This window comes from Jaculus jaculus, chromosome 5, assembly GCF_020740685.1.
Source record: "Jaculus jaculus isolate mJacJac1 chromosome 5, mJacJac1.mat.Y.cur, whole genome shotgun sequence".
Classification (NCBI taxonomy): Eukaryota; Metazoa; Chordata; class Mammalia; order Rodentia; family Dipodidae; genus Jaculus; species Jaculus jaculus.
Window position 1 is genome coordinate 52,831,620 of NC_059106.1, and position 24,851 is coordinate 52,856,470.

Genomic DNA, 24,851 nt, shown 5'->3' on the forward strand with positions numbered 1-24,851 from the left:
ATGTCCCGAAAGCAGGCGGCGAGGAGCCGGCCGGGCAGCGGTAGCCGGAAAGCCGAGGCGGAGCGCAAGCGGGACGAGCGGGCGGCGCGCCGGGCTTTGGCGAAGGAGCGGCGGAACCGGCCCGAGCCCGGAGGCGGCGGCGGCTGCGAGGAGGAGTTCGTCAGCTTCGCCAACCAGCTGCAGGCCCTGGGGCTGAAGCTGCGGGAGGTGCCGGGGGACGGGTGAGGCGGGCCGGGAGCGCGGGACGCGGCGCGTCGGTCCCGGAGGGGCCGCCGTCGCCCGCTCCATCTTTCCTTTGCTAGCGCCCCAGCGCCGGGGTGCGGACCGGGCGGTCACCCCTGCACCGTACAGAATGCTGGATGGAGCCCAAGGGCATCTTTGCATTGCCGGGGAGAGGGGGGACCAGGAAGGCCAGGCCGAGTGGTGACATTTAAGCTGAGACGGGAAAGAATGAGGTGGAGCTGTCACAGTGGGGATAAGGTGACCCCTTGGGGGTGATGCTGGGCCCCCGGCGCTGCCTGTGGGGAATTAGGTCCGTGAACCTGAGCCGAAGGCAGCTTTCCCAAGTCTTACCAACACCGGCCTTAGGTTCTCTGTATGCCCCAGTTTGCTTGGGCGTGTACACTGGAATCCAGGCACGGTGGGACACAACCTGTAATCTAGCACTCAGGAGGCGGAGGCAGGCAGGGGGATTGACTTGAAGTGGAGACCGGCTTGGGCTAGAGTGCGACCCAGTCTGGAAAAAAAAAAAAACAAGAAAGAAAACCCAAACCAAACAGCAACCAGATCAATAAGTGAGGGGCAGGAGGAGAGACTGGAGAGTGATGAGAAGTAACTTAAAGAGAGGAAATGCATTCTGGAACATGGTGGGAAGAAGGGAAAGGAGGAAAGAGATTGCACTAAGGGAGAACAGCATCCCCATGGTACCAGGAGGTCCGTTGCCAAGTGTGTGCCTGCAAGAGACAGTATTAATGATAGCCTGTTTTTCTCTGCCCTTTTATTTGAGTGGTCAGCTTGGGCGGAAGGTAAAGACCATACGGAACCAGGTACCGTGGCACACACTTGTTATCCTGGCACTCAGGGCACTGGCAGGAGGATTGTCATGAGGTGGAAGCCAGCCTGGGCCAACAGTGAGACCGTGTGTGAACAAAAAGCCCAAGCCACACAAGATGGCACAGAATTACTTTCGATGTAAATCATGGAAGACATTGTTTTCCTAATTTCATACTGTTTTTATTGATCAAGACGGAATAAACCGGCCCCATTTTATCTTTTTCATGTTCAGTCCTTCAGGCAAATTGGATTTTTGCCCTGCTTATAAAGAGTTTGACATCCCTTTCTGTTGGGTTGTTGTGGCTTACATTGCAAAAAGAACTTGCGTGTATTTATTTGCCACCAGCCAGCACATTTCCTGGGGGTACACAGTGCATTTTGGCCAAACAAATGATGAAAGTATTGAGGGAGCCCAGCTAGCTCAAGCACTACTCCCTGCCGCACACACCACCTGGGTTCAGTGGAATTGGGGTGAGGCTGTTCCTGGCAGAAGGTTGGATTGTGTGTGTGTCATACTGAACATGGCCTTCTCCTTGTCAGGGTGTCAGGAAACAAGTACTTAGGTTGTGTTGTGAGCAGCAATCGAGACCCTGGGGAGTTGTGAAATGTTGAGGGGCTTTCATGAGATTATGGGGAATGCTGGGGAGTACTACCTTTCCTTCTCCGTCCCCCCAAAGAGAACATACTTTAGTTAATTCATCACACGTTGAGTGAGGTGCTGGCCTCAGGTATGGAAGGAGCATAGAGGCTGAGAGGGAGAAACATGGAAACAGTCAAATATTTTGGTCTTTAGATGACTACACATTCTTAAAAGTTACCCAGGAACCCAAGAGTTGTCAATATTTACTACGTCAGTAAAAAATTTAAAATCATGGGAGTACACAGACACACCCATTAGCTGCCCAGACTTAGTGATTGCCTCATATCAAGTAGCCATTGGGAAGCCCTCAGACACTGATGAGAGAAGGAGAATGAGGATGAATTCCTTAGTTTTGATCTCATGGATACCCTGAAAGGGTCTCAGAAGACCTTCCTACCTCCCGACTTCCTGGGCCATACTGTGAGAACAGATGATAAGAGAGTCTTTTTAAATTTATTTTTATTTATTTATTTGAAAGCGACAGAGAGAGAAAGAGGCAGAGAGAGAGAAACAGTGGGCATGCCAGGGCCTCCAGCCACTGCAAATGAACTCCAGACTTGTGCACCCCCTTGTGCATCTGGCTAACATGGGTTCTGGGGAATCGAGCCTTGGACTGGGGTCCTTAGGCTTCACAGGCAAGTGCTTAACTGCTAAGCCATCTCTCCAGCCCAATAAGTGAGTCTCTTGATAACTGATTGTAGTAATACTGTTGAAGGATCAGGAAGGCCTGATTAGTTCACAGATACTGACTACACTGTGCTGGGTGCCTCTCAGAAGAGGCCATTCTCTGTGCAGTTCCTAATGGACCAAGAGTTTGCCAAGAGAGGATTCCGAGTTGAGTAATCTGTAGGAAGGGCCAGGAGCTATCGTTTTTGAGAGATCTACAGGTTATATGGTGTATGGTGTGACAGGAGCATAGGTCGACAGGAGAAGTAAGTGAGGGGCAAAGGTTGGCTCTCAACAAGTGTTCACATGTCTCACCTTGAACATCTGTTCTTTGGACAGTGTTGGATACAGTGGCGATGTGTCCTCTTGTGTGAGCCCCATGAAACTAAATCCCTTCTGTTTACACATCTTGGCTTGGTTTGGGTGCCATGGTGTGGACTGGTTCTACCCTCTTCAGTATTGTGATAGTGTTTTATCATTGTGGTGACAGTGTTGCCCATGTATTTGGTTCATTGGGAAGTACAAACAGAATCTTACCTGTTAATGTTTGTTGAGTAGTCTCAGGTTGAAATGTAATGAAGTTTAGGTACTATAAAAGTTGACAACTGGGCGTGGTGGCACACACCTTTAATTGGCACTCAGGAAGCTGAGGTAGGACTATCACTGTGAATTTGAGGCCAGCATGGGATTACATAGTGAATTCCAGGGTAGCCTGGGCTGGAGCAAGACCCTGCCTCAAAAACAAAAACAAAAGTTGTTGACAATCTCTACTCTCCATTTTGGTCTGAATATTTAATACTGCATCATGCTATAGGCATAATCACAGTACATTGTGATCCTTGTAGCATTCTATAATTGGTTGTTTTTCTGAACTTGCATGCAAGACCTTACATGTCTCCCTAAAGCTCAGTGGTTTTCAAGCAGGGATGGTTTTGCCTCCCAGAGGATAATCGGCAGTGTCTGGAGACACTGTTAGTTGTCACAGTTGGTGGGGAGGGTCATGGTGGTGTGGTACTAGCAAGTAGTGGGCAGAGTCCAAGGTGGTTCTTAATAACCTGTAGTGCTCAGGGCAGTCCTCACATGAGGACTGGTCGCCACATGTCCACAGTGTAGGTATTGAGCAGGCCTGCTGCTGGGCAGGGTGATTGTGGTCCTTGGGGCCATAGTGCTGTTCTCCAGAGCATCCGTGGTGTTCTTTCTGGGCTCCCCTAAGGGAACCCAGGCCACTACAGTGCTTGTTATGCGTGCTTCCTGTGTCTCCACCTTGCATCCCTGTCACAAAATAAGAAACTTCAGTCTGTCTGTTTTTAGTGGTCTCAAAGTGTGGCAAATAAGCATGGTAAAATAAGTTTTAATAATACACCTAACGTTTGATGAGTGGTTGTCCCTGTGTGTTCTCTCTCTCTCTGGTGCGTGCATGTGTGTGTGTGTGTGTGTGTGTGTGTGTACGTACTATGCAGATATTCATGTTTGAGCTCCAACAAGGTATGTAGATTTATACCTACTTTTTGGGCTTATATAGGAGAACATTTGTCCATTTTTTTAGTCTTTCTTAGTTAGCAAGCATGTTATTCAGGATATTGAATTTTGGTATGATAAACATAAATGACTGTGTGCATAATTTTGTGCTAAATTATAATTTTCAACTAGATTCAAGAATAGCCTAACGGTGGTGGATGTTTTTAGGTTTAAGGAGAGTTTCAGAGGGAAGCTGAACATTGAGAACATTTGATCTCTTAGCCCACTTACTATTCTGTGTTGAAAACAGACGGCCATTGTTAGTTAGGTGCCTTGGTCTTGTACATAGAACTTGGTGTTCCATTCCCTTCTAGAATCTTGTCCCAGATGGAGGGACAGCTGCTTGATTTCTAACATACAGAACTCATTTAAATTCCTCTTCTGTACCCCTCAAGTATAAGTCCTTATATGTTAGAAGAAATTTCTTCCCTTCTTTAACTTTCTTTTTTTTTTTTTTTTTTTTTTTTTGGTTTTTTGTGGTAGGGTTTCACTCTAGCTCAGGCTGACCTAGAATTCACTCTGTAGTCTCAGGGTGGCCTTGAACTCGCAGCGATCCTCCTACCATTGCCTCCTGAGTGCTGGGATTAAAGGCGTGTGCCACCACACCCGACCCTCTGTAACTTTTACTAAAACTTGCTTCCGAGCTTGGAAAATGAAACCTTCATCTACTTATTTAGGAGTGAAATTCTTGAAGTGATGAATTTGTATTTTAGACTTAGCATGTTATTGGCGTTCATTGAGATGAGTTAACTCTTTGGTGACTGGCTTGGTCAGTTCTTTTGTGTTAAGGGCACCAGGTCCTGTCAGTCTCGTTTCAGGCTCTCTGGATCTGTGCCTCTGTGTTTGTGATAGAGCTGTAATTTGAGGAGCCTCAAAGGGCTTTAAAGCAAAGATTGCATTTTCAGCTTATAACTGCCATTCCTATTTAGGAAAACAAAATATGTTTGAATAATACCACTGTTGTTCCTTGGAGACAAGCCGAGGAGGCGAGGGAGGATGTGCTCGCTGTGCACGGGCTTCATTCTCATGGCTTCCTCTGTGTACGCTTAGCATTCAAACAAGGTGCCAGGTTCCGTTTGTACTGGGAGCTTGCCAGACAGCTGTCTTTTGAGTACTTGGTATTATGTGGAGGGTTCCCTCATTGGGCAGCTGTAGTGTGTTTTTGAAGGGGCTTTAGAGGTCATGGCACCCAGGCCTAGAATGGTGTGTCAGCTCTGCACCCTGGTGTTGTATCTGTACTGTTGAAGCTAGGGGACGAGGGGACAGAGAAGTTTATTGAATGTTCTCGAGCCAGCTGGCTACTAAGGGACTAGAATCTTTATTTGTTGGTTCTCAAGAAGGAATGAGGCTGGAGTCTGTCCTGGGGTACCCCACTTGAGGTAGGAACTGTTCAGAGTTGGGGCTTCACCCCTTCTGAGCATGAAAAGTTTCCATGGCTGTCCTGGCACAAAGCATCTTTGTTTTGGAAGAATCAGGCCCATGTTTGACCACCATGTTTGTTTTGACAGCAATTGCCTGTTCCGAGCTCTTGGCGATCAGTTGGAGGGACACTCACGAAATCATCTCAGGCACCGACAAGAGACTGTGGACTATATGATACGGCAGCGGGAAGACTTTGAGCCCTTTGTAGAGGACGACATTCCTTTTGAGAAGCATGGTAGGTTCGTTGTGGGACACTAGATCCTTCAGGAGTGTCACACTTGGTAAATAAGTGTCGGCACCCCCACTCTCTTGGGTTTGGTTATAAACATGGAATTCATTTATCCACATATTTATGTGTACAAGCACAGTTGTACCACCATGCTAGGCAATTGAGAATCAGTAAGTTTAGATGTCTGAGTCTTTCATAAAAATATAGTATTGATGGCTAGAGGTGTACAGCTCAGTAGTATAGTACTTGTCTAGCATGTATGAAGCCCTGGGTTTAACCCCACCTAGCCTGGTGTGTTAATTGACCTGAAAAGCCTCTCGTGGCTTATTACCACTTGGATGAGTAAAATAAGGTGCAGAGTAGTGAGTGTGTCTTAATTCCACTTTTAAAAGGCATCCATGGGGCTGGAGAGATGGCTTAGTGGTTGAGCGCTTGCCTGTGAAGCCTAAGTACACCAGTTTGAGGCTCGATTCCCCAGGACCCACTTAGCCAGATGCACACGTGTCTGGAGTTTGTTTGCAGTGGCTGGAGGCTCTTGCGCGCCCATTCTCTCTGCCATTCTCTGTGTCTGTCGCTCTCAAATAAATAAATAAAAGGCATCTATGGTGACAGAAGAGGGCTGGAAAGAGGCTAACATTTTATGCTCATTTCTTGCTCACTTTAAATTTTTATAAAAAGGAATTGAAAGCATCTATCTGAAGTTTTTTTGTGTGAACAATTAGATAATAGAATTAATAGGCTGGAGAGATGGTGAGTAGTTAAAGGTGCTTGCTTATTAAAGCTCGACAGCCGAGGTTTGATCCCCTAGTACTCATGTAGGACCAGATACTCAAAGTGGTGCATGCATCTGGAGTTTGTTTGCAGTGGCAGGAGGCCCTAATGTGCCCTTACTTTCTCCCCTTCTCTGTCTCAAAAAAATAAGTAAAAAATATTTCATGAATAAATGAAGGAATCACAATAAGCTCTTGATAAGCTAGCTGTTTGGGATGATGGGACTATGGATATTTTAAATTTTCATCTATAAGTTTTTGATTTTTAAAAATGTATTATATAATTAGAAATACAGAGTTCAGCAGCCTCTTTGTGTTTTGAAAACCAGACTCATCTTTGCCATATTATATGGTTCCCTGCTATTGTGTGTGTGTGTGTGTGTGTATGTGTGTGAGAGAGGGAGAGAGTATATGGGAGTGCCAGGGCCTCTTGCCACTGTAAATGAACTCCAGTCATTTGCGTTACTTGGTGCATCAGGTTTTATGTGGGTACCCGGAATTGAATCCAGGCCATCCAGCTTTGCTAGCAAGCTCCTTTGACTACTAAGCCATCTGTCCATTTCTGACCCCATCTTCAAGTTTGGGATTTTCCCAAACCACCCTCAGGTTCACTTATTTACTTCAAAGACTCACAGCTTAGTAATGCTGTCATACTAACATCTGTGGTTTTATAGGAACAGGAGACAAATCAGTTATTAGCCAGAGGAAGAGATCTATAGGCCAGCCTGAGAAGATTCCAGGCACAGTGCATCCATTGTCCCCAGGAAGTGTCACCCTTGTATTCCCATGTGACAGTACCACAGCGTTATCAAGTGGTATAGCTTACCTCAACTTCAGTGTCCAGAGGTTTTTGGTGTTTTTTTCTTTCTTTCTCCCTCTCTCTCTCTCTCTCTCTCTCTGTGTGTGTGTGTGTATGTTTGGCTTTCTTTCTTCCTTTCTTTTTTTTTTCCCCTGAGGTAGGGTCTTCTAGCCAGGCTGACCTGCCATTCACTATGTAGTCTTAGGGTAGTCTCGAACTCACAGTGATCCTTCTACCTCTGCTTCCGGAGTGCTGGAATTAAAAGCGTGTGTTTCCTTGCCTGGCACTTGTTTTGCTTTTAGTTATAGATTGATTGATTGCCTAATAATAAAAAAGCAATAGTACATGGGTACTTTTTGTTATTAGAGGCTGTTACCTGTTGTGGTCTAGGCTCTCATCATGAGTAAGAAACAGTCCTATCTCTTCTGGAAATTTCAAAGGCTTGGAGGTTACCTTGCAAGAGCCTGAACTTGTAACAAAGGTCAGGCTTCTCTTTGGGAAAGGCCCTGTTCTTTGTTGCACCTCCCTTCCTGAAGCAGTCTGGTATCAGCAGTGACTGTATTTGGGTTCTAATGTCCTTCAGGGCAAATGGATGGAGTGGCCAAGAGCCAGGGCTCTGGAGTCAGGCTGCTTGGGTGCAAGCTCAGCTCAAGGTGTACAAGTGCTATGACCTTGGCAGTGTTCTTCACCTCTCTCTTCTGTCAGGTGGCAGTGACATCCATAATAACCTTCGAGAGAGAGTTGTCTTGCAGGTTGAAATGAGGGTCTCTGAGGACCGATGAGAGCGGTGCTTGACATGCATGGCGAGCACTCATCACTGCAGGCTGCTCTGAGTGCTGTGTTCACTGTATTGTCAGTGTCTTTCCAGGGAGGCAGATCGGAAGTACTCCAACACTTCCCTAATGAAGGAGTAAATACACCATCCTTCCTGAAAGCTCAGTGTGTTTCTGAGTAGCAGTCTTGTAGCCGGTGACAAAGCCGGCCGACTTTGCAGATGTATGCTCTTGATTCTCATTGTTTAGGACTAGAAAAAAGCTGAAGCATGTTTGCATTTGAGTGTTTTCATAATAAAGACTAAATCTTTCCTTCCTGTTTTCCCTGCAGTGGCCAGTTTGGCAAAGCCTGGTACTTTTGCTGGCAATGATGCAATTGTAGCCTTTGCAAGAAACCATCAGCTGAATGTGGTGATCCATCAGCTCAATGCTCCTCTGTGGCAGGTAGGTCACCTGTCTGAGATTGACCTTGTAAATTAGCCTTGGACCATCTGAGGTGATGGGGCTCGACCTGTGCCAGTGAACTCTGAAGAATTGCATGGAACAGTTGTCTAACCAAAGGCAGGAATCTTGTGATGATTTGGAATTAGTCTCTGTGCTGTGTACATACGGAGACTGGAGTATGATTGAGAAGTCTTATAAAGTGGTATAAAAGTTACTTAACAGTCAGCTGATCTAGCAGTTCAAGGACAGAGAACCTAATGTAGAAGCACTTACACTATTTTGTAAAGAGATCTAAGTGAGAACTTCCAGGATTGGTACATGTAGTTTAGCTTTTTTTTTCTTGTTTTTTTTGAGGTGGGGTCTCACTCTAGCCCAGGCTGATCTGGAATTCACTGTGTCTTCTCAGGGTGGCCTCAAACTCACAACAATCCTCCTACCTCTGCCTCCCGAGTGCTGGGATTAAAGGCGTGTGCCACCACATCCAGCTTTAGTTCAGTTTTTTAAGTGTGCCTATTCACTTGTGTATTTCTGTGTTTTTTAGGAATTGGAAAACAAAATTCATACTGACAGTTGCTAAAAAACATATTCTGAACAAAAAATTTCATATTCTAGAACGTTAAGCTTTATTCTGACTAACTCTACATAACAGTTTCCAGAGGTTTGGTTTAATAGCGAATGTGAGTTTGTGCTGTAGGATGGCAGACGCAGTGTTAAGCCACCTGTGAGGTATCTGTCTGTTCAGCTCCTCAGTTTTCTCTATCTTTGGTATGCTAAATTAACTCAGTTTTGAAACTGTCCATCTCACCAAACATTCTGGAATGTGGAAGATCAGAGGGTGCTGCCTGTATGCAGGCTTCTTCCCCTTGTTCCTTGAGGCGTTACGTTACTTTGTAGCTCAGCTCACAAGACACTGGGCTTGTGCTGTCTCTGACCCTCTGCTGTGCTATTTCCCCATCTTGAACGACAAAACCCGGAACGTTCAAAACAGTCCAGGCCAGGGAAGGTCCTCAGAGTCACACTAACTAGAGCTTGTTGTTGTTGTTACCATGTTAGTGCATGTCCCTGCTGTTGACCCCTCACACTTAGCCATGTGGTTGGAAAGATACATGTCTTAGTGCTTTTTCAACACACTGTAAACAAATCTACTGATCCATATGTGTGTATACATACAAACTTAAATGCATTATTGTCATAAAGGTAGCTTCCCCCTTTTTCATATGCTTATCTACATATCCTTATTTATAAATTACTTGGTCATGGATGTGTTCATATTTTTACAGGGCTGTAGTTTATAGAGATAAATTTACATACAGCAAAATTCCCCCTTGCTGGGCATGGTGGCACACACCTTTAATCTCCGCACTCGGGAGGCAGAGGTAGGAGGATTATTGTGAGTTGAAGGCCAGTCTGGGACTACAGAGTGAATTCTAGGTCAGCCTGGGCTAGAGTAAGAACTTACCTTGAAAAAACAAAAAATTCACCCTTTTTGTGTATACAGTCCCATGTTTTTACACGTGTGACAGAACCATCAACACACGTGGAATAGTTCCATTGCCAGAAGTCACCACAGGCCCTTTGTAGTACCAGTTGCCGCTCCACATTCCAACCTCCATAGCTGCTTATTGGTTTCCTGTGGTTGTGCTACTCCAGAGGATCAGGCAGATGGAAGGGTTTAAGCCTTGTATGTCTGACAGCAGGTTAAGAAATTACACAAGAACGCCATGAAGGAGACTCCCTGGGCTGGAGGAATTTTACCTCAGGGATACAATGAGCAGGAGTGAAACAGTATCTGTGTTCTCTGGGGCAGTGTTGCCAGGTATCCCAGTGTAGGTAGAGCTATCATATTTTCAGTGGGGCACTCTCTAAGAATGACCTATGAACTGGAGTGCTGCCTTCCCTCTGTTCCAGTTTTTTGTTATTAAACCTGTTCTGGTAGCAGAGGTCATGAAAACCACTTGAATATACTGAAAATAAACCTAGTCTTGAGGGAGAAACCTCAGTGCCAGTGTGGCAAACTTAGCCTGCTTGTTCCTGCACTCATAGCTTTTAAGTTTCTTAATTACTGTAATTCATTTTTAAGTTTCTTAATCGTGGAAGACAATTTTGCATTCTAAATTTTTCCGAACTTATTTCTGTAGTGCTCTTGTTCATAATTACTGAACAGTGAAAGTAAAAATATGTGTGTGTGTATATATATGTGTATGTATATATATATGTATATATTTAAAATAAACGTACTTTATTTGGATTAGATTCCTCCCTCCCAGAAGCCACTTATGAATTTTTAAAGAATTGGAGCTGTATTGGTAGCTGTGGCCATGGTTAACACTCGTGCATTAATGATGAGAGGCCTGTGCTTACCACACAGAGATACTGGAAGATACATTTATACATTTTTCCCTAGTAAGAGATGGAGTATGTGCTCCTGTAAACAGTCTAGACATAGAGCAATTGAGGGGCTTGTAATCAGCCTATGGAAACCACTGTTAACAATTTTGATAATTTTTCTAGGCTTTGTAAAAATTCATAATAAGCATCTATTGTTAAGGGTGGGGGTTATTAGGCATTTGTCATTTAAAGATTCCACTTAAATGTTTCCTTTCTCAGTTCTTCCTGAGAGACAAATGGCACTGCCACTATTTTGTATGTGTTCAAGGCAGACACTCTGCTTTGACATGTAGATATGTCCCTGTAGAAAATGGCCACTGTTCCTTGGTGGCAGCCGTGTGGTTCCTGTATCTCCCATAGTGTTACTGTGTTTGGACCACAGGTACTAAGTTGACAGTAGTATTACGCTGGACTTACACTAAAAACAAGGAAGAACCAGAGTCCGGAAGTTCTAAGGGACAGAACCATAATTTACTTAGTGTCTGTGGAAGTTACTTTTTTGGGTCACCTGCCCAGACCAGACTGCAACAGTCTGACTTGTACAACTGTAGGGAGCCCTATCTTGCCGTGTCATGGTGTAGTTTGGAGACACTTGGTGATTTCAGGGCTGGTGGTGTGCTAGCCTGGTTCTGCTGTATATACTGTTGTTTGGACTGATGTAAGGGGAAGGTTTTGAGTGTGCCGCAGACACTGTATGGCTGGTGGAAATGCCCTTTTGTGTTTTAGGACGAGTGGATTTATTGCAGCGGATGAATGTGTCAGGGCCTCTATTTACATGACTCCCTTTTTAGGTCTTGCAAGAGGTTCTAGAAATTTTATATTTGCAGTTTTGTGTTATTTTTCCCAAAGACAGTCCTCAAATTGTTTAAGTATCAAGCTCAACAAATCTGAGACTACTCCTGGGACTCCCCATTGGAAGGTCCTGTACATTTGAGAGGCTAAACAGAACTAAGTTCCTGAAACTTGGTTATCCAACTTCACTGTAAGCCTACCTCTGGTTTGTGAAGATACTTTCCTGTGCATTTGTTTGCACATTGTTACACATTTGGTAGCCATGGATGCATACAGGACTGGGAGGGAGATCATTCAGAAACGGAGGACATATCTCAGCCACAGTCCCAGTCAGTATCTGCAGTGCCTACTGACTGGGCTTCCTGGCCTGCTCCCCACAGCTGGAGCCCTTCCAGATCCACTCTTTTCTGCCTGCAGATCCGGGGCACTGACAAGAGCACTGTGAGGGAGTTGCACATCGCCTACCGGTATGGGGAGCACTATGACAGCGTCCGGAGGATCAATGATAACTCAGAAGCCCCTGCGCATCTCCAGACTGACGTGAGTGAGGCTGAGGCTTGCCCCATAGGAAGTGGGTCCAGAGCTGTGTGTCCTGTACCCAAACACCAGGGAAGTAGTTTCTTAATGAAAAATTAACTTTGTGGATCTATGGGTTCTGATGTTTAAAGTATTTCTTAGTGTCCAGCTCAGGTGAAAAACAAATAAAATTGCTTGCTATCTTTTTACATTCTCCAGCAGCAGAGAGCTATGACTGTATGTGTATACAGTCCATAACACTGAAAATTACTTCTGCGTTTCAACATTGATTCCCACCCACAAGGAAGTTTGGAAGCTAGAAAAGAGAGGGAAGAAGACAGAGAAGTGCTGATGGAGTAGCTGTCTGGATGCAGATTCAGATGACTTTCTTTTAGTTATTTAATGCATTAGGGTGGTTGAAATTATATTATTGTATAGCTTTTTAAAAATTTGTTGAAGCTGAGTGTGGTGGTGCACACCTTTAATCCCTGCACTTGGGAGGCAGAGGTAGGAGGATCACTGTGAGTTCAAGGCCCTATACAGTGAATTCCAGGTCAGCCTGGGCTTGAGTGATATCCTACCTTGAAACACAAAAACAAAACAAAACAAAATTGTTTGAAATAGGGGCTTGATGAACAAACTCGCCAAGCACTGAGATCTCAGGCGTGGCACCAGCACAGTGCAACTCTGCTTTTCTCAGTGAACGTACCACTTAAGTTCTTGTGTATTTAGTTGCAAGGAGAGAGAGAGAGAATGAGCATGAGAATGGGCGTGCCAGGTCCTCTAGCTGTAGCAAACAAACTGAAGATGCATGTATACTTTGTGTATCTGGTTTACATGGGCACTGGAGAATCAAACCCAGGTTGTTAGGCTTTGCAGGAAAGTGCCTTAACTGCTGAACCACCTCTCCAGCCCTAAACAATTTTGTTATACTGTTTCTTACCCTGGAGGTGACTATGGTGTGGAAACAGCATAGAATGCAGAGGTATTTTACGTGTCAAGCAGATGTGTGTGTTCAGTGTCTACTTTTGCTATTTCTATGCTCACCCAACTTGTGGCACCATATGCATACGGACATCATGTATGCATTATAACATGTTGGCTATCCTTTTATCAAGGGACTTTTAGATGGTTTCAAAGTTTTCCCATTGAAACAAATGGGTAATGTCTTCTGTGTGCCCTGTCACATGTGCGAGTGTATTTTTAGGGTACATTCATAAGAGGCCCTTTTCAGATTCAAGGATTTGATTCATTCTGTCAGTGATGTATATTTGCAAATTGTCCACAGCATGCATTTACACCTAAATTACGTGCCTTTGTCCTGCCACCTTTGCCAGGAAGTTTTCTAAAATCTTTGTCAATGCTAGGGAAAAATTGTTTTATTAATATGGTTTTAATTAGCATTCTCTTATTAGCCAATCTGTGCATAAATATATTATTTGTGTTTTTCTGTCTTTTATGGTCTGCTGTGAAAGATTTATAAATTTTGATGTAGCTAGATTTGTCCATACATTTCTTTCCTCTTCTTTGTGCTCTTCCCTCTCTTTCCTTCTTTCTCCTCTTCCTCCTTAATTTTTCTTTGTCTTTTACATTGCTAGGTTCAAACCCATCTAGGCAAGCACTGTGCTACTGAGCCACATACTCAGCCTTGCCAATATTGTCTTTTTTTGTTGTTTAAATATTTTATTTATTTGTGGGGGGAGAGGCAGAGAGAAAGAGAGAATGGGTGCACCAGGGCCTCCAGTCACTGCAAATGCACTTCAGACACATGGCCACCTTGTGCATCTGGCTTATGTGGGTTCTGGGGAATTGAACTGAGGTCCTTAGGCTTCGTAGGCAAACGTCTTAACTGCTAAGCCATTTCCCCAGCCCTCCAGTATTGTCTTTTATGTCTTTGGTGTTTGAGGGCCTTAACTAGAGATCTTTTCCATTCTAAGATTGAAAAGAATTATCCCATAGTTTATTCTAGTATCTTTATTTATTGATTTTTTTTTTAGTACTTTCATAGTTGCATTTTTGCATTTGTTTTTTAGGTTTTTGAGACAGGGTCTCCCTGTGTAGCTGAGCTAGCCTTGAATTTGATCCTCCTGCCTCTCTCTATAGAGTGCTGGGATCATGAGTATGAGCCACCACACCTGGCCCTTTTTATTTTTAGATAAAATCTTGGCTCCATCTGGAATTTATATTCATATCAGGCCTGAAGTTGTGCATTCAGCTTTGTGCCTTCCTCAGACTTCCTCATTATACCCAAATGATTGATTTATTATGCACTTTTCCCCCTGCAGATTTAAGATGTTGCATTTTCTATACATGCATTTAGTTGCCATATGTACTGTGTCTGGTTTTAGACATTTGGACCTGTGCCACTGAACTGTTCATGCATTGCTCCACTGTTTTACTTAGGAAGAGTCCGTGTAAAATCTGTTACCATTTTTCACTCACTATTATTTTTATTTTCCTGCCTGGCTTCTTTGACTTAACGTGTTCCTAAGGTTTATCCATGTTGGAGCATTCATCAATACTTGTAATCTGTTGTATGATTTTCTCATTTGTTTATCATTTGTCTGTTGATGGGCATTTAGATTGGTTTTACCTTCTGTCTATTGAGAGTAGTACTGCTCTGAGTGTCTGAGTGTTTATGTAGTACTTTTTTTTTTAAGCTTCTCAAGGTAGGGTCTCACTCTAGCTCAGGCTGACCTTGAATTCACTATGTAGTCTCAGGGTGGCCTTGAACTAGTGACCCTCCTACCTCTGCCTTCAGAGTGCTGGGATTAAAGGCATGCGCCACCATGTCTGGCCTGTTTATGTATTTTTTAGAACACATATTTTCAGTCTTTCAGGATATATATAGGGATAGACTTGCTGCTTACGTGGTAAACTCAAAGTTTAATTTTTGCAGGAACTGCCATACTATTTTCCACAGTGCTATGCTTGTGTGTTGTGTAAAGTCACAGCACACAGTGTGTGTTTTATATATAGTAGCGGTGCCTGAGGATTCTGCTTTGTAGCAGACAGCTTCAGGTTTGCTGAGATGAACTTCCAGACCAGGGGCAGTTATGGAGGAAAGGATTTATTGAAGCTTACAGATCTAGGGGAAGTTCCATAATGGCAGAAGAAGCTGGTCTGCCTTCACTGGTCCAAGCAGAGAGAGAGAAGCACAAGCCAAAAGCCACACAGCACAGCACACTTCAGGAACTCCAGGTGGAACTAGGCCCTTTGTATATCTTTAGATTGGAACTTAAAACCCACCACCACAATTTAAGATCCTCCCAGTGATACCACCCCCAGCCAGGTGGCTGCAGATCCAAACTACAAACCAATAAAGCACTGACTATATTGGGGCGTCTATTCAAACTGCTCCCTATTCTCTTCACCACTTGTTTGTCCTGCCCTCTGTCATCTCAGAATCTAGTGTTTCCTTTCGATCTATATTTTCTGAATAACTAATGGTAATGAGCATTTTCTTCACATGTTTTTGCCCATCTTTATATCTTTGGATAAATGTCTATATTGCAGTGCTTTGCCTATTTTTTTTTTTAATTGTGTTGTCTTTTGGTTTTGAGTTTTATAAACTCTGGCTACTAGCTTCTTACCAAATACATGATTTTCCAGAATTTTGGTTGTTTGTTTGGAATAGTTTTGTTCCTGTTGTTGATTCTGCCTATTATCTTCACATACAAAATTGCTTCGTCTCTAAATAGAAATTTCTTTTTCCTTAATTTTATACTTCTCTTTTCTTTATCTTGGCTAATGGTATTGGTTATCACCTCAAAAATGTTATTAAATGATGGTGGTGGTAGTGAAAACTGTTTTGTTCATTACTTTAATGGGAATGAAGATGACTTTCTTTGGGTTTACAATATTTTTTCTTTCTTTCTTCTTTCTTTCTTTCTTCTTCTTTTTTTGTTTTTAGTTCTTTGAGGTAGAGTCTCACTCTAGCCCAGGCTGACCTGGAATTCACTATATAGTCTCAGGGTGGCCTCGAACTCATGGTAATCCTCCCACCTCTGCCTCCTGAGTGCTGGGATTAAAGGTGTGCATCACTATGCCTGGCTACAATGGTTTTTAACTTTACTATGAAACTTAGCTTTTAAACAGTTATTCACCACTGTAAGTAACATTGTTATTAGCACTTTTACATAAAGCCTACATTTCCTGTTGTTTCCTTTGGCTAAATACTTAGGCTGTTAAAGTGTTGGGTTAAAGACTCTTGATTCTCGTTGTCAATTTTTTTAATTAATATTTTTATGTATTTGTAAGTAGCGAGAGGGAGAAGGAGAGAGAATGAATGAATGAACGAATCAGTGAAATGTATGCCAGGGTCTCCTGTCACTGCAAACAAACTCTAGATACACGTGTCACTTTCTGCATTCTCCCCTGTGTTTGAATGTTCTGGGTGAGAGCCTGCCTGCGTTGCAGATCTGAGTGGAGTTACTGGAGCTCCATGGTTCTGATGCTTTACGTTCCCTTAGTTTCAGATGCTTCATCAGGAAGAGTCAAATAAGAAGGAAAAGACAAAGACAAAGGGAGCTGACTTGGAAGACGACCTGAGAGACGAAGTAGAAGATGCCGTCCAGAAAGTGTGTAATGCAACTGGGTGCTCGGTCAGTATTCCTCCACACAGCAATCCTGCAGCGTCACTCAGAATGCCCATGGCATGAGCCGGAATAGGTCCGAGTCTGTGGTGTGGCTTCATGTGAGCTGCTGATACATTGGTTTCTTGTTGGCCAGGTAGAACTCATTACTGTTCAAAATCTTAAGGAGTGGATTTAACCTTTTCTGTTTGGGGTTTTCCCCAGAAAAAATGCAGTTCTGTGAAGGAATTGATTTATAAATATTATCTCAAATGGCTGTTTGGTGTGATGAACCTGATTTGAGATGGCGCTGCCTAAGTGAACGAGGTCATGAAGCCTGTGTCAGTTCTCCGTGCTCCATCTTTGTCCTGTCAGATGGCTACAGTTGAGTGAAGTGGAAAAGTGGATCCAGTCTTATTAAAGTGTTTCTGTGTTTCTTGGACAGGATTTTAATTTAATAGTACAGAACCTGGAAGCTGAAAATTACAATATTGAGTCTGCAATAATTGCCATGCTACAATTGAACCCAGGGACAAGAAATAGTAAGTCTTCCTTCCCTTGTACTTATAACTGCCAGTGACTTCCATGGCTTGGATAGGGTTCTCTAGTGTCTGCCCCCTCAGGCTTCATGCATGGCCAGCACTACCTAGTGTATCGTGCTCCTCTATCAAGTCGGCATTTGCTACATGGAGACTGAGGCTGGGAACTGCATCTTGAGTGGTTTTTAATTGCAATTAATTTAAATTTAAATCCAAATGTGGCTGGTGGCCACTCTGTTGGACAGTGCAGGTTTCAGTTCTGTTTATTTTCTAGGCTTAGGATACAAATGAGAGCTTTCTTCCTAAAAATTCAATTTAAATAGCCCATCTAAGAAAACAAAATACTTGGCCATGGGAAGCTGATCATAAATCTCATAGCCAGCCTGGTAATAGGTTAATTTTAAATTTATCCTTCCGTTTTTTTTTTCTTTAAAACAAGGGATTATGCATAGCTACACATTTGTGTACACACACACACACACACACACACACACACACACACACACACACAGGCTGTTACCACAGTCAACTGCTACCTTTCTCCCACCCTTTTCATACATCCTGAATGTAGCTGTCTGTGAGGGGGAGAATGCTTTCCAGTGCACCAGAGTCAAGGAGAGGCTGTGAGGCACCTGCCCCTGTGCCAGGGAATGACCGCTCTAAATGCCGTGGCTGTTAGGGATCAGCCCCTAGTAGTCTTGATTTTCCTCTACCTGTCTTATAAACTGTACCAATCACTTTGTTTGTTTCCTGATCATTGACTTGATACTAGAATTGTGTCTCAAGGAAACTTGCTTCCTAAGTGACAGTGATCTAGGGACCTAGGTGTTGTTGGAGCCTTTTAACAGCAGTTGCCTTATGGAACTGTATTAGTTTCTCTCAGTTTTGACGAAAGACTTTTCTTTGGAAGATGCCGAGGAGAACCTTGAACCCAGTGGCCAGGTGCTGAAGCCGTGTGACCCTTTATGGGAGGAGGGTGGCAGCGGAACCAGACTCTTTGGAAATCAGAGCTTAAATGAAGACAGGACGGAAAGTGGCAAAGCACAGGCCAGCACTTGGGAAGAAAACAAAGCAAATAAAAACCAGCCTGCAAAGGTATGAAGGAAGGGTCGGAAGACAAAGGGCAGGTTGCTGGAACTCTGGGCAGAGGTAGCAAGCTGTAGAGTGCATTTATCCTGATTTAGAAAAGCAGTTCTTGTGGAAAGTCAGGGTGGGGCATAGAGGCATGTTAAACAGCAGTGAGGAGCATGGAGGTGTGGAAGCCATCCTCTGCACAGCTGCCACCAGCCACCTTTTCTTTCCTCATTACTGTGCATGCAGATGGCTTCTTTCCATGGGAGTCCATGTGTTTGCTGTTTTATAAACACCAACATCTGTGATAAACGACTGTGGATACAGATCGTCACCTTTGCTTTATCTTCTTGCATGGACTCCTAGGAAAAGAGTAAACAAAGGGTGTGGTCATTTCAGTGTTTATGGCTTTTGGTAACGTGTCAAGTGGTTCTTAAAAAGGTTGTCCATCTCCTTTCCGGCCCCCCACTCCCACAAGCACATGTGATGTAATTTGTTCACTGAATTTGGAATTCATCTTACTTACTGAGAAGTTGAGTTTAAAAATGCCACCCAACATGAGATGTCATAGGCAGAAAAGGATGACATAAGGATTTTATTAAAGCCACCTGGAGTCTAGCAGGGTGTGGTGGCTCATGCCTATAATCCCAGCACTTGGGAGGCAGAGGTAGGATTGCCATGAGTGCAATGCAGTTCTGGACTACATAGTGAATTCCAGGTCAGCCTGGGTTAGAGTGAGCCCTGCCATGAAAACAAAAACCAAAAAACCCTGGAGTGTTAAGTTATGGAAGCAAAAGGTGTCTCCTGCCCCCTTGAGTGCTTTCTCTTGCCAGACTAGGGGTAATTCCTTTTTGGCCATTTAGAAAAACTTGGCTTAGGAGGAGGAATAGAATTGATTGTGTTTGCTAGTTCAGTGGGCCGGGTGTGTGTGTGGGGGGATGGAATATAAACTTCATAGTTTATTTGAGCAGTAATAGAGATGAATTGTTTTGGTCTTCTGGACCGTTTTGTTCTTGGTGAAAAGGCCAGCTCACCACAGCAAGTCTTCCTTCTCTTCTAGGTCACCAACAAGCAGCGGAGGGAGCAGCAGCGGCTGGAGAAGAAGAAGCGGCAGGAGGAGAGGCACCGCCTCAAGGCCCTTGAGAGCAGGAGCAGCCACAAGGAGGCCCACAGGAGTGAGGCAGATGCAAATGCCCAGGTCACCCTGGTGAAGACCTTTGCTGCTCTGAACATCTGACTTGGCTTGTGGGAGCTGGAGGAACGCGGGGAGGCCAAGCACTGCTGGCCAGGCTTTCCAGAGAGGCCTTCCTCTGCTGAGATGCAGCCACAAGACTCACACCTGACCTCACACACCGAGTTAGTTCCCTCAGGCCACCTCCTTTTGGTCAGGGTTGATCCATGCTGTGTCTGGTTATAGGAAAGTATGGTGGAGCCATTCACATTAAGTGACACGAACTCTCAATACTGTGTTTAGGGGTGGGTCACTATGGTTAGGTCAGGAGAAAGCTTTCACATGTGGCTTTATTTGCCCTGACAATCTCGTTCAGTGACTTTTTGCTCTTCCCTTAATATCTGGGATGAGTTTGCTGTCATTGCTTACAAAGTAGTTTAGCATTATCATTATAAATTCAGAATGAGAAATTTCCTTTGTTTCTCTTTCATTTTCAAGCAGATACTAACACCTTAAGATGGTTTAGCCAATGGTTTCCAACTCAGGAACATGTTAAGATTTAATTTGCTTCTAACTAAGAAAGGGTTTTCCCTGTGTTCATGTCATAGGAGAGGTGGCCACAGCAGTTGGGATGGAAGCTTGCTACATCTCTCTCCTCATCTCTTTTGTAATTTCTGAGGTGCAGATGTTGTGGGCTCCCCCACTCAAACCATGTGGGGGTGCACCTGACTGTCAAAGAGGCTGCCCTTTGCTGGGAGAGCCCACAGTGCAGTGGAGTGAGTCTAAAGTGTTGGTTTCTGGACAGTTAGGAAGTTGGCTTGTGACTGTGTGTGGTGCAGCACTGGAACCAAGTGCTTAGGGCAAAGTGCTTGTAAAGCGAGAAGCCAGGGGCCCTTAGGTTCTTGCTTAGGAAGAGTAGAGAATTATTAACTCCTACAGGAAAAGTGTGGTTACCTATCTAAGGAATCACTGCATTTTTCTTCCTGTTGTGCTAGACTTGGAAAGATGCCCTTAGAAATGGTGACTTGACCTCATAAGTTGCGAAATTTTCTTAGCGTTGTGGAGATGAAATCCTATGATATAACTGGGCATGGCGGCTCATACCTATTCTAGCACTTGGAGGCAAAGGCAGGAGGATTGCTGCAAATTTTACATAAAGAGTTCTAGACCAGGTGGGCTGCAGAGACCCGGTCTCAACTGCCATCCCATTAAAAAAAAAAAAAATCCCATAACATGCATCCTTTATTTCTGTTTACTTAAGCCTTACTTGGATTTTGGAACTGGAAAAAGTACAGCACTTGCCCAGAGCTGTCAGAGGCTGGTCTAGCCTGCAGAGAAGAGGAGCCTCCATTGGTTGGGCCCTCAGTGACCCCGGTTCTAAAGCCCATTGGGATGTTCTTTCCAGTCTGGGCTAGGTGGACATGAGCAGTAACCTGTTGCATATGAGGTGACCAGTCTTGCATACATGTCTTTGCCTTAAGAAGCCTAGTATTTGGGCTTGTAATAGATATGCTGGGTCAGTTGATGAAATGGTTGTTGTCTCCAGGGACAAAGGAAGAATTGGAAGAGTCTAGATATGTAGAGGCTTGTCACTGTCTGGGCAGGTCCTGGGTTCATGGATGGTCTGTTATAAGTAGGCTATTTGCTTTCTTCAGTTTTAATGATGTCTTTTAATTTTTTGTTTGACTGCAAGACTTTTGTGTTTGGAACACCAAAGTCCTTTGGCATTGCTCCCAGAATGTTGTGCTTTGCGCTGCTTCTTGGATACACACATGGCAGTGGTTTTCAGATTTACAAACTACACACATCTTTCTCTGCACACACAGTCCTCAGTTCTAGCCTGGGAAGGCTTGCTGCTGCTGCCCTCTGAGAAGGGCAAGGGTCTTGGAGAATGTGTGGCTTGAGCTCTTGTGGACACTCTTTGTTACCCACTTTCTACTGCCAGTAAAGCATGCCAGGTACTCTCAGCAAGACTCAGAAGTCAGAGTAGCTGGGACCCGGCTCTACAGCCAGCAGTGAAAAAGTCAGGAAAAGCTTTCCAGAGACCCGCTAGCAACAGTAATAGAATTGCTTTGTTTACTTGGCTAATGAGGATGGCCTTGGGCCCTGATGGGTTTTACAAGTTTTAGAAGCTGCTAAAAAGTTATTAAAGAATACTGGGAACATTCTTTTATAAATTACCTAATTCTGATGATGGGTTTCGGCATTTTTGGAGTACAATTAACAGTGGTTTTAAGAAACAATCAACTGGCTTTAGTAATTTTCTTTTATTACCATCTCAACAGTTTTCTTGTCAGAATTGGTGTATATTGTGTATTGCTAATTATTGGAAGTGCTCCTAGCCACAATGATGTCTTCTGTCTAATTCTGAATGTGGGTTTCACTGCCATAGCCCCACCGAGTGAAAGCTGGGCCCTTCGTAGGCTCGTGTGGGACCTGCACTGAGAACTGACTCTTGACTCTGCCTGCATCGGCTGCTGGAGGCTCAGGCTCAGGACAGCGCCCTGAGGGCTGTAGCGAGGCTGGGAAGAGCGCATAGAGTAGTGGTTCCTGGTTACTCACTGACTTTAGGGACTGTGCAAAAGGGTTTAAGGATTTTAAGAGTGATTTTTTTTAAAGGTATGAATAAGAGAAAAGTATTTTAGTGGCAACAGCTTTGAACTCGACAGACAGTTGTTCTTAACCTGCAACCAAGACAACTACATAATAGATTGTCACCAGGAGACATTAGAGACACATAATGCTTTTATGCATATTTAGTTTTCAATATTATGAGCATATACTTTTCAAGAGCAAAGTGTAGTTGAGGAATTGTGGCAGAGAGAAGAATCCTAAATGTTAGTCGAAGTTGTCCATACTTTCTTTTATGAGCACTTAACTTTTCCTACTCTATTCTTATTGAGAAATGGGGTCTTGCTTTGGGGTAGCTGGGCTCAGTGGGAAGCTGTAGCTGAAGTCTGATGCTGCCCCACTCCTCTGGGGAATTGAACACCGGGCAACGTGAAGGTGGGGCTGTGGAAGAGCGAAGACCGGGGAGAGGTGCGCACGTCATGTGGCCGTGTCTGGTGGACGTTGACAGCAGACTGTACTCGTAGTGTGGCCCTGTGGTCAGTGTGTGATTTCTCACATTCTGAGAAACTGGCGTCCACCTGGGTTTTACCAGGTCATTGTAGTGTGCCCTCAGTTTACCTCTGAACTGTTCAACTCAGAAATCCAGTCTATTCCAGAAACTTCTTAATCAGTGAACTCAGTCACCTTAGGTGGAATGAGAAGATGCTTCCTGCTGGAGCTGTCATCCCCGTGGCCCTCCTCAGTCCTCATGCTGGTAGACCCATAGCCCTGCTCCTCTGACCTCAGCGTCTGTCTTTCTGTCGCACCTTCAGACATAGTCTGATGCCAGGTTTCTGTGGCTGTGCCCTTCACTGTCTGGCCCCTCTCTGCTCGCAGATCAGGTGTTGCTGAAACCCTGGGCCTCCTGCGTGCACTGAGGCATTGTCAGTGCCTGCCCGTCGGGGCGTCTCCCTGGCTTACTGCACATTCTGCTTTGCCACTTAAGCTGTGGGTTTGGTTCTCACAAATGTGACATGATAAGCTAGGCTCATTGAATACTGAGCCCCTGTCACTCGTGGGAGCGCAACCTGCTGCACCTCAGGCAGGGCTCAGGAAGGAGCTGTGCCTGGGACTGCCCTGCCCTCTCTGTCCCAGGAAAGTCCTGTTCAGGTTCAGAGCCTCAGTTCTGATCCTTTCTTCCAAGATGTTCTTTTCTAGAGTATCTACTAAACTATCCTTTACTATGACTGTTCTATAGCTCAATGACCATGTGGACCATCCTCAGAAAGTTACTTGAGAAGGGTCTGGTACCAGTACAAAGAATTTCCCTGAAAACGTGTACTTTGTACAATGAATTTATTTTAAGCAGGGCATACCCATGACCCAGAGCTGCTTGTGCCCACTGTGCTGGGTGTCACCCAAAGTCCTGAGCACTGGAGGAAACCTCTGGGATCTGGCTCTGATCTTTGCCTGTGAGCACCCATGACAATCTTTCTAGTTCTGTCAGGCCTCCATGTATGGTTTTATCTCCAGCAAGCCCCTGAGCTAATGTTTGAGCCATGCTGGTGTGAGGCTCCACGTGTCGTCCTGCTGTTGGGAGTCCGTGTTCCAGAGCAGCTGGCCGCCTCCGTTCTTCACTAGCACTGAACAAGACAGTGTTGACTTGCACTCGACACCCATGTACCCCCTTCCTGGGGTGGAAGTGTGTTTGTGGTCTGGATCTCCTAGGAAGGAGGGCAGATGTGTTTGCAGGGAAGGGGCCTTCTCCATTTCTAATTGCACTACACTTGTTCTAGCTTTGGTCTGGAGATATTTAAGACCTCTATGGGGTCATGATCCATAGACTTAGCAAGTCTGCCTTATCTATGGAGTTTGGTGAGAAATGTGAACCTCGTCTGGTGTGTGTAGTTCATTTCCTCCAGGCTGTTTCTTTCCACAGATTGTGTTCATGTGAACCATTTTACTTTTTATTTACCAAAGTACTGTACTTGGCTATTTGCAGTGTTTTCAAAACCAAATGTTTCTGTTTGTGTTTTTAATCTTCAATACTTGGTGCAATAGGAGCTGCAAAGATGTGCCACTTTATCTATGAAATGGGTTTTGTATACCAATAAATTCTAGTTTAAAAACAAAGTTTCAAGCTGGTTTATTGTTTGTTTTTGTTTGGCGCTGGATATGGACCCCTTGGGCCTCACATGTGGTAGGCAAGCACTCTTCCATTGAGCTGCATCTTCAGTGCGAGCAGTTCTTATTAACATCCGGCCACCACTTAGGTAAGAGAAGACTGAGAAAGCATGCTGGGAAATGGCCTTTTCATAGACCTGTGTGTGGGACGTGTGTGTATGGGGATTGCTGGTTGAGGTAGCTTGGGTGCAGGAAAGTGTGACCACCTCACAGATTGGCAGAACCACGCTCAGCCCCTGTCCAGCATCTTGGAACTTTTTTTTTTTTTTTTTTTTTTTTGAGGTAGGGTTTCACACTAGCCCAGGCTGACCTGGAACTCACTATGTAGTCTCAGGCTGGCCTCGAACTTACAGCGATCCTCCTACCTCTGCCTCCCAAGTGCTGGGATTAAAGGTGTGTGCCAATACGCCCAGCTTGGAACACTTCTGATTTGCTTCACTTGCCTGTATGAAGAACATTTGCCGGCTGCCACCTTGGGACTTCTGCACTCTTGGGGGTTAGCCTGACATTTGTTCCTGAGGAGGCTCCTGTTCCAGGTTCCAGGGGCAGTGGTGAACATGGGGTCACCAAGAAGTACCTACAGAGGGACAGTGAGAAAGGTGGCCACAGGAAAATGGAGGGGAAACCTGAGTGCATTTAGCAGGAACCCAGTCCACATGTGGGCTGTGGCCAGCCCAGAAGTTGGCTGGCTCGCTCATTTGCATGATTTTGAGCAGCCTCCCTTGGTTTTTTACTGGATAAACAGCTTTGAA

General features: G+C 44.6%; 1 protein-coding gene across 3 annotated transcripts; it reads left to right on the plus strand.

Annotated features, from left to right (window-relative positions):
- On the plus strand, positions 1-24,048 carry Otud3 (OTU deubiquitinase 3). Of its 3 annotated transcripts, none has more exons than XM_004657574.2 (8): positions 1-221; positions 5,386-5,534; positions 8,202-8,314; positions 11,912-12,034; positions 16,483-16,614; positions 17,030-17,126; positions 18,034-18,218; positions 19,255-24,048. In XM_004657574.2, exons 1-8 carry the CDS (start codon positions 1-3, stop codon positions 19,429-19,431), a joined length of 1,197 nt encoding a protein of 398 aa, XP_004657631.2. In that variant the 3' UTR covers positions 19,432-24,048. The 3 variants fall into 3 exon arrangements, with proteins under 3 accessions (XP_004657631.2, XP_045006234.1, XP_045006236.1); XM_045150299.1 differs by having other exon boundaries at positions 16,483-16,590; XM_045150301.1 differs by having other exon boundaries at positions 95-207.
- Positions 24,049-24,851: the final 803 nt, after the last annotated feature.

Excerpts from the sequence above, each read along its gene's own strand:
- Otud3 (XM_004657574.2), top strand. The coding sequence starts at position 1 with ATGTCCCGAAAGCAGGCGGCGAGGAGCCGGCCGGGCAGCGGTAGCCGG. Across the intron at positions 17,127-18,033 it reads GAACCCAGGGACAAGAAATA|ATGCCGAGGAGAACCTTGAA; the intron begins GTAAGTCTTCCT and ends TTTCTTTGGAAG. Across the intron at positions 18,219-19,254 it reads ATAAAAACCAGCCTGCAAAG|GTCACCAACAAGCAGCGGAG; the intron begins GTATGAAGGAAG and ends CTTCTCTTCTAG.